Source organism: Mya arenaria, chromosome 4 (assembly GCF_026914265.1).
Source record: "Mya arenaria isolate MELC-2E11 chromosome 4, ASM2691426v1".
Lineage (NCBI taxonomy): Eukaryota > Metazoa > Mollusca > Bivalvia > Myida > Myidae > Mya > Mya arenaria.
Genome location: NC_069125.1, coordinates 45469466 through 45478980, shown reverse-complemented (window position 1 = coordinate 45478980; position 9515 = coordinate 45469466). Strand labels below are relative to the sequence as shown.

At 33.5% G+C, this 9515-nt stretch overlaps 1 protein-coding gene across 2 annotated transcripts; it reads right to left on the bottom strand.

The window, feature by feature from the left end:
- Positions 1-6653: 6653 nt before the first annotated feature.
- Positions 6654-9296, bottom strand: LOC128230450 (universal stress protein in QAH/OAS sulfhydrylase 3'region-like). 2 transcript variants are annotated; one of them, XM_052942719.1, is made up of 4 exons: positions 9176-9242; positions 8898-8978; positions 7268-7374; positions 6654-6942 (listed from the first exon to the last, which is right to left on the bottom strand). In XM_052942719.1, exons 1-4 carry the CDS (start codon positions 9240-9242, stop codon positions 6724-6726), a joined length of 474 nt encoding a protein of 157 aa, XP_052798679.1. In that variant the 3' UTR covers positions 6654-6723. The 2 variants fall into 2 exon arrangements, with proteins under 2 accessions (XP_052798679.1, XP_052798680.1); XM_052942720.1 differs by lacking the exon at positions 8898-8978 and having other exon boundaries at positions 9176-9296.
- Between the last annotated feature and the right edge of the window lie 219 nt (positions 9297-9515).

Below are 9515 nucleotides of genomic sequence, written 5' to 3'. Positions count from 1 at the left end.
CATCTTCCTCCCCTACCGGATAAGGACCAGCCAACTGAGCATCAGATATCCCTGATCTAGGTATTTTTAAAATAATATACCGGTAGGCTGTATACATTTTAAATAAGCACTTTGAAATTCATTATTGTATCAAATCCAAGTTCTATATATACATAAATTTTGAGTAGTTATGAAGTTTATTAACAAAATATACTTTTCAACAGGCAACATGCATACATTTAGGGTCATAAATTTATAACATACATTGTATTTAATAATACAAAGAAAAGTACAGAGACAAGCCCAGAAGTCAAACGTTTATCATATTCCCCTTCAAAAGGGGCGTAGCCAGACTTATAACACGACGAACAAACAATCACAACCATATATAACATATACAAAATGGCATTATCAATATCAAACCGAAGTGTTTCCATATGATTGCAGAGGTAGATACAGATACGGATTCAACCGAGAAGAAGGTTGATCTTGCAGCGATCTTCGATGACGTTGTCGTTGTCAAGGCAGAGAAGGGCAGCAAATCTATTTATGAGAGGGTGGATGAGGAGATTGCCAAGTACAAAATGGTCCAACCAATAAAAATTAAAATGGATCCTCTTGTTTGGTGGAAGGAGCATTGCTTCTACTATTCTTTACTTGCCAATCTAGTTAAAGCTCGGCTTTGCATCCCAGCGACGTCAGTACCATCCGAAGGCGTGTTCCGCACAGCGGGAGATACAGTTACCGCCCAGAGATCTTGCCTAGCTTCAGATCTTGTAGACATGTTATTCTTTTGTAAGAAAAACTGTCAGAAATGTGACTAAGTAACGAAGGACTTGAGACAGTCTAATTACTATGTGTGGTCTTATGTTAATTGTTTACACATTTCTAGTCAAAAGTTAAAGACTGAAATGATATAAAAGTTTTGAACTCCGTGATGGTTTTATTGTTGTGTTTGGTTCATTTGTTTTTAGTTAGATATGTTCTAGTCAACATATGATATCATCATATCTATGAATTGTTTAAGCAGTTTGCTGTTTTGAATAAAAATGTTCCAATTCGAAAGAATATTATTAATACACAAAAATATCGCGGTAGGTATCCCGATACGCTGCTCTTGCATCGCGATATACCGCGATATTGTCTTGGCTTATCGTGGCAGCACTACTGGTGGGTCCTGAAATATTTACAGTGATTAACTATCGTCTCATAAGGCGGAAATAGCATGTGTTCTGTACTTGTCTTTCGAATTAAACATGGTGTCCTTCATGAGAATCAATGTTTACGGTATTTATTTAACTTTGTCGGTAAATCAAAACAGAACTGTTTTTGTGGTACATTTTATTTAGGAGTGCCTTTTTAATACTATCATTCCGCTGAAACAAATTCTACAAGTCCACTATCGATAAACTTGTAAGGTAATTTTATAGCTGATAAATTGCTTTAGGAAATTTCCACTAAACACTATTAAACCGAAGAATAAACTTTTAATTAAGGAGCCTCCATTCCTTATATAAAATGAATCCAAGGTTTTCATTCTTTCGAATTCGAACAAATTGGATTTCATGACTTTAGCCAAAAACAAAACTATGACAATTCTACCGACTGAAAATTGAATTGAAGTGTTGCAAAGTTCATTCTATAATTAACTTATTGATAATGGTTTACAAATCTTCTTATCAGGTTTTGTTGTAAGTTTTGTGTTCTATGTCGTTTGTGTTTACCCAGTGCCATTAAACTGGGTTAATGTTTAAAATTTTGCTACTGAGCTTGTTTCTGTAGTTTTTCACATAAGTATTGTAAACTGTATTCCATTATTCTAAGTTAGTTTCATAATACATTATATTTGCTTGATTGTGAACGAAGCTGAAAAGCTATAGACTCATGCTCTTGTCTGTTTTCTAGGTTGAACGAGAAGGTAATATGTAGAAACCTGTTATCAGATGTCCATTTGAGAGGCCATAAGAAATTACCTGAGATCGAACCTGCAACCTCTGATTGAGAGGCGGATACCCATACCACTCTTACTCTTCTCAAACTTGAATTATATAATGAATACTGAATATTAAATAACCGTATGGTGCAGTCAGATTGTTTGTAAAATTGTCGAAATGTCTACTGCGAAAAAGTTCTTATTGCCAAGTATCTTAAATCTGAAAATATGAACATGCCCTTAACTGTTTATGATGTTGAAATAAACAAACATTTCATCAACTTGTAAAAAGAAATCAATTGGTAAAGTTTGGCTGTCAAATAATGTTCATTTTTTTTTGGTCAAATTTGGCCACGAAACTGTTCCATTTGATCCGTGTTAACAAAGAAATATTTTAAAGCAAAATGAATTTCCATAATTTTTTCTTACTTTATATATCAAATAATATTTAAATTGTTTACTAATATTTGCTTAAAGAATATCAATAAACAGTGTGTGTGTTTTATTTCCTGAACATGTTTCAAACATGCAGATGGAACAGACGCAATCAGCCCTCGGTATGTTTTGTAAATAGCATTTTAATGAATGTTCACGCCGCTGTATTTAGAATGAATTAAATATAAAAAATGTATGCCATTTCACGAATTTTGTTCACAAGTACATATATATAATATATTGGTGTTAAACATTTAATAATTTACAATTCGATATGATCTTACCCAGTCTACATGATTTTTTTTTAAATTTCAAAACGATTGTCTAAGTAACGAAATAATGTTATATAAGTTGTTCTAATTATATAACCGGATAATTGACAGAAAGAGAGACGACTTTGTCAGCGAATCCGTGTATTTTAAAAGAAAAGTGTTAAGCATTGGTGCCTTATTCTTCCATAATCAATAACGGAATTAAACATTTAAGTTTCGGTTGTATAAAACTTCTTATCGGCTATGTTAGTATGTTAGTAATGGCAATTTTGAAATCCAGATTATTCAGGATATACATAACAAGCTGTGGTCGTCAGATCTTGCCTTAGTTAACATGAGCACTTGATGCAGATTTCTTGATGATGATCCCTATTATATATGTATGATGATGTAAGATGACAATTTTAAATGATTAATCCTTGACCATAAGACCCGTTTATGATGAATTCAAGAGGCTGGTTGTGCACACAAACTGGTTTAAACTCCAAGTAAATTTATATTTTACAGACCGTTTAAAGGCGGTACCTAACAATCCTTGATGAGCATACCTATTTTTAATATAGTAAATATGCAATGTACTGTTTGTGGAGTTCTGTGCTGTTGTTCAATGTTTCTTGTTTGTGATTTTTTTTTTTTTTGTATTTTATGTTTTTGGTGTTAACTCTGTGCCATTAAACAAGGTTTATGTTTAAACGTTGGGCTACTGACCTTGTGTCTGTAGTTTTTCACATAAGTATTTAAAAAGGAGTTAAAAGGGCCAATGTATTTGCTGCTATGATGTAAGATAATTTTTTTAGATGATTGATACTTGTCCATAAGACGACCCGTTATGAATTTAAAGAAAGAGTTAAAATGAATATATTTTTTATTTTCTAACTGATTTAATATTTGTCAAAAATGTATGGGCTACGGACTTTTTAAAACTACTTTATTCAATCATGCGCATGCTTCTAACAAAGCGCCATATTGTTTTACGAACAGCGCTGATTATATGTTTCCTTGCGGCGATGAGTGTCTCGGTAAGTGTTTATTGGCATTTATCAATGTGCTGTTGATCTGGAGGATGGTTATAATTTAGGCTTCTTGTATTTGCCTTGTGGATTTGATTGTATCTTAAAACTTGACGGATAGAAACATTGCGTACAGAAATGTTTAACTGCTTTTGTAAAACTCAATAATGCTGACATATATTGTTTTCGAAACGTTGCGCTACTGCGGCATTGCTCGTTTCTGTAGCTTTTCGCATAAATATTATGACAGTGTGCATAAAAGGTATGATTAAAACATAATTAAAATCCATTCCATGTTATGCTATGCTGCTTTCCAATAGGCTCATAGGTTAACCCATATGTGGTCATCTTCTGAAACGCTTTTCCTCAGACAATCAGAGTCTACGTTTGGCCAAGTTCCGATAACTTTGCAGCGATGAAAATGTATCTATGGGAGTTTAAAATTGTTTCGGAGATTTATTACACTTATCATTGACATCACATTTCACCTTGAAAATGTGTCTTATCCGTGCATACATTGTTTGACTATGACAACCGAATGTCTTCCAAAACAACCATTGAAAGCAGTTTTGTTATATCATGCTCTTAGATTTGTCATTTTTAAACTAAGCAGCATGATTTTGACTCTATGCCTTTCCAAGTCTATGTTACTTGTCGCAAAGTGGATTTACTTGTAATGTCAGCACAACGAAAGAATGCATTTAAACTTCTAAACAATGATTATGCGGCTTCTCATACTTGGGTCAAAAATATTAAAAAGTTTTTTAACTAAAATATTTATATGTAAGAATTGCTCATGATGTAAATCAATCATCAGCAAAGATTATATGCATGAATTCGTCTCCGAAAGCCGAACATAATAAAACTCCACTAGATCCGCAGCGTCACTTATCAAAAGATCTACCATAACCTTAGAAAAAGTGATTTGCACACGCTTATTAAAGAAACGGGATGACAGTTAAAAAGTGTGCAATAACTCCGGTACTTTCCACTATGTTTCAGCTACAGAGTCCAGCCTAATCGAGGATCATTTGATCCGTGGCTCTTCTATGGAGTGCCTGACTAAGACACGTTAGGTTACAGTTTTCCCATACAAATAAGTAATCAATTTTACTAGTGATACATTTTCGCTTTCAAAGTTTGATTTGAGAATGCAATTGACATGATTTAATTTAACATGATTGAGTTATGTACGGCTACTCTGAAAATATGAAGGTTCTTCTAAGGAACTACAATTTAGTGCAATTATTACATGTGCTGATTGATTGTAAAATTTAAACAGAAACCTAAATTAAGTAATTATTAATATACAAATTACGAATATTATTAACATATGTTTGAATTTTAATTTAATAATTTATATTCCGTCATATACATGTATATGTTTTCTCTTATTTGTAAAAACGTAATTTGAATGAATTCTGGGCTGGTGGCTTAAATTTACTATGAACGATATGAAATGTTATTACAGGAAATTATTCACAGGTTCTAAGCAGATTCCTTATTTGGAAGAGCCTAGTATTATCAATCGGCCACGGGCCTTTCGATTTGAAACAATACTTAGTTCTAATCTCATTTTGGTAACATTCATCATACCTTCCAGAATCCTTTTTGTTAGGAATATGTAGCCTTTGTCATCAGCAAATTAGACGGCGGACATGTATTAACAACTCTTTGTAATTGAGATTGTTTTTCTCATTTTGCCTGCAGTAAATTAGGAAATAACATCTTGATTGAACGGTATTTAGACGTTGACTTGAATAGCTGCTTTTGACACGCGACAGTGTCTAAGAGAAAATTGACTGATTGCTTGTATAAATAATAACGGCGAACATAACATATTTTTTTTCTTCTCATAGAGGTTTACCATTGTGAGCCCAGCTTAACTTTAATGTTAATCCAAATAAACAACGGCGATGATGTATTTGGCAACTCGTTGTGTTAAGATACTCTTGGTTCTCATGTGAGCCATTACGCATGTATACGTGTTGCGAGCTCATGACTCTGGTTTAAATAATTGTCGAGTTATACCCGTCCTTTGACTGAATTAGAAAAAAAACATACGAGAGGTGGCGTTCGTTCTGCGGTGTTGTTAGTCTCCCTGGATTTTCAAAAATAAAAAACCAATAACCATTATTTACTCTACTATATTGAACGATAGTGATAAATTTCAGGGCAATTTAGGATAAGTCGTTTATCTATGCATCCAAATTGAATTAGCCATCCAAATTAAATAAGTATTAATTAAATGGAGTATGGATTTTCTCAGGTTCCTTCCCATTGTTCCTAGTTATCTGATTAAAGCTTATTAGCAAGGCTGCTTTGCACAATGGATTGAACGATACGAAGACACTCGCGAAACAAGGTTTGAGTCCAGAATGAAACATTTCATTAAGAATTCGAAACGAAGCGATGTCTGTAACAGTAATACTGCATGACTGAAAAACATTTCCAATACACGTGATCGCTAGGATTCTTAATGCGACGGGTCTCTGATTTTTTATAGCCTAAATAGATATGTTATACTATTTTACAATATATCTGTTTTGACTGGATTCAATCGCCATACTGTTCTGTTACCACATCAAAAAGAGACCGGAAATCGGCAACTTCCCAGTACAGTTAACAAAGCGCTTTGCTCCACCCAAGTATCTACCTTATACGGGCCTTAAATTAAAATATCGCAACATATTGATATATTCTCCAAAATTGCATAGAGGCTTTGAGAGTAGTTGAGTGCACGTAATGAACTTTAATTCAATTTCGTTACATCAATAATGCTAATTTTTTCAGCATCAATACATACAATTCTAAAGCTTTGACCCTTTGATTTATCTAGCAATGTTCCAATCAAAAGTTTGAATTACTTTATATATATCAAATCATTTATTTTCACCGTAAAACAGATTGAACGATATAAAAAGAAATTTAAACACCGCCAATGATACCCATGAACGAATTATTAGTTCTAATAAAATCCAAAAAGGTCATTCTTGGTAAAACGTTTGATTATACATTTGTATGTGATCGTTCTGTCTTTTGTGAAATCAAATAAATGAAAACAATAAAATCTAATCGATCATTACTTGTTCTATCATTTGTCTTTTTTAATATTTGCAGTTCTATGCCTGCAGATAAGGACGGGGCACGGGGCGTGGTGAAGGCAGTAGTCGCTCACGCTTCCAAGGAATGTTCGGCGCACCTTACCCCGCCCCCGCGTGCCAATCATCAACAATGTTGCGTTTTCTTCAATGGCCCCCTCTATGATCGCTTCTCCTGGTTTTCCACTTAGCTGCTTGATATGACCGTTCAACTGCGATTAGATAAAAAATAACCTGAATATCAATATAACGTTCCACCAGGTTAAAATATCACTTTCAGGTGGTTGGGTGAATAATCCATTTTATAGATTTTTTTGTTGGAGTAGTTCATGCCTTTAAATAATTTGAAACACAACACTATGTTTACAACTGCAATTGTTAGTGGCATCCGTTTATTGCACATATGTTTCTAATTGCAACAAAAATATTTATGCATCTGTTATTAGTCTTCAAGACTTATCCCGCAAGAAAACGTTAACAGTAAAGCTTGTCTCTTGCCTACCTTTACTGCAACCAATATATGCATACTTTACTTACATGTTTTTCCTTCATTTTGAGCGCATATTTATCCACCAGTTCGCATATTTGTTCCTCTGTGTCACGCAGCATTTCCGATATAATGTTAGGGTCCGTCAAAAGTGATGCTGAAATACATGACTTTAATTTCTAAAGGGGATTATCAAAGTGGTGTAAGACTTTTGCGATATTTGTCTATGAAATATCTCAACCAAATTGTCTTTCTATATAAAATTTAAAGCTTTGTGTTCGCTTGCAGACTTTGCACAGCATATCAGGCGGCTTACAAAGTATATACATTTGCGTCAATTGCGACTAAGGCACGTCTTTAAATAAAAATACTAATTCTAAAAAGCGGTTTATTTATCTATTTAAACACCATGCAAAATCTGAATAATCAAGTCAAGTTTTGTGCTAACTTAGTCACGAAATGCTTTTTATTGTGACACAAATTTCCAATTATATGAATCGAGACACATAAACCTCCCACTTGAGAAACATCACGCAAAATAAGTTGAGAGACAGGTTGGCCCATGGAGAAAGCCAGAGTCAACGGAGATGGTGATAATATTCGAACAAGTCGTGAATTCCTTACATCTCAAAACTTGAATAAGTATGTTAGTAGTCTTGAGATCTTATGAATGTGTCACTTTAACATAGCCAGAAGCAAACAAGTATGGTTAATTTGTGTAATGTATTTAACTTAATTTAAAAAAGATATCGTGCAAGGGAATGAATAATTAACCTTATAAACTCACCTGGTCCAACTGTTCATAAGAGCAGCATGTTTTCAAAAAAGATTATAAAAATATATTGTTTATTAGCAAGAAACAAGTTTACGTGCATCAGAACATGAAAAGAGCACTTTTGGTATCGAAAATGCGTTAGGTCTTCATTTTGCAGGTTTTTGAGATTGAGTTGTTTATGTTATCGGAATGACCGAACATGACTAGTATCCACAACAGGATCTAACTAGATGATCTTGATTTGTTTCAAGAGGTGATTGATAAAAGCTTTAATTTATAGAAGCGGGCATTATAATCTGATTTGTTTAGATATAGAATTGTTGTACTCAGAACATTCATTTGTTATTAATTAATCAATGTAGATACAAATCGGTTATAAGATATTTACAATTTACGCAAAGATTGCTCTGAATGACATTTGATAAGTAAATGTGTATGAACATTTCGTAAACGACCACACTTCTCGTCTTCATGATGAAATAAAATGTTTCAATTTCAGTGTCTTGTTTTGTTGGTGCTATAAGTAAAATGAATGAAAGAAATATTATTATCAGACCAATTATTATGTTCGAATATAAAGGTAAATAGTATATTTAAGCCGCTGTTCTCGATAATAAAAGCATTTCCAGTAATAAAACAGCACATTAACGTAAGGTCCATCATTACCTTTCCCCACAACAAAAAATGATATATACTTATAATGCAATATTGTTTATATTTTTACTAATAATTTAAAAAAAAATCAGATTGTTTCTTTGGAACAATACTTCTACCATCCTTGGAAAAAGTTTTTAACGCCCAAACTGAAACTAATCTTATTCAAGTGTTTCAATGGTTTTGAATTATATGTTCCTCTTTTTAGTTTTCATTGCATATTCTTCGCAGTACGAGTAGCCATGACTTACACGTGGATATGATGTTGGTATATTCTGGCACGTGGACAAGTACTGTGCGGTCCCCATGGCGATGTATATTGTCTACATAAACTACAAGAAGGACACAAAAGATGAACGTCACTCATTAATTAAGTGTTGTCTGGCATAGTATTTACAATATTTAGTTGTTGTTGTTTTTTTGCAATATAAACGTCTTTAGTGGCGTATGATTCGTTTATCTAATAGAAGAATGGAAATGAAATATGCTATCAAACAGTAAATGTGTTATTATACTACGTAGAACTTACAGTCAAATGCGTATTCCGAGTGATCACTATCGTCAATTCCAATAACAACTGTTCGCGTCGCTGCCATACTTCCTTTAAACTTTGCCTTTTCCCTTTAATAAGTGAAATAACACGATCTAAGCATTGTCTTGATAGTGGTTGCTCTATCCGTTTTCCTTCAACCTTATTGTCGGAGTATCGGTTTACTGGCTAACGACTGCCCAGTAATGACTTCTTGCCATTGACAAACGTTTTGCTAATGGAGCGCATTAGCCTTACAGACAAATAATGACATCTATGGAAAATACAAGATGTATCATGATCATAAAAGAATTGTTCCAATCGCTTTACATGTGGCAGC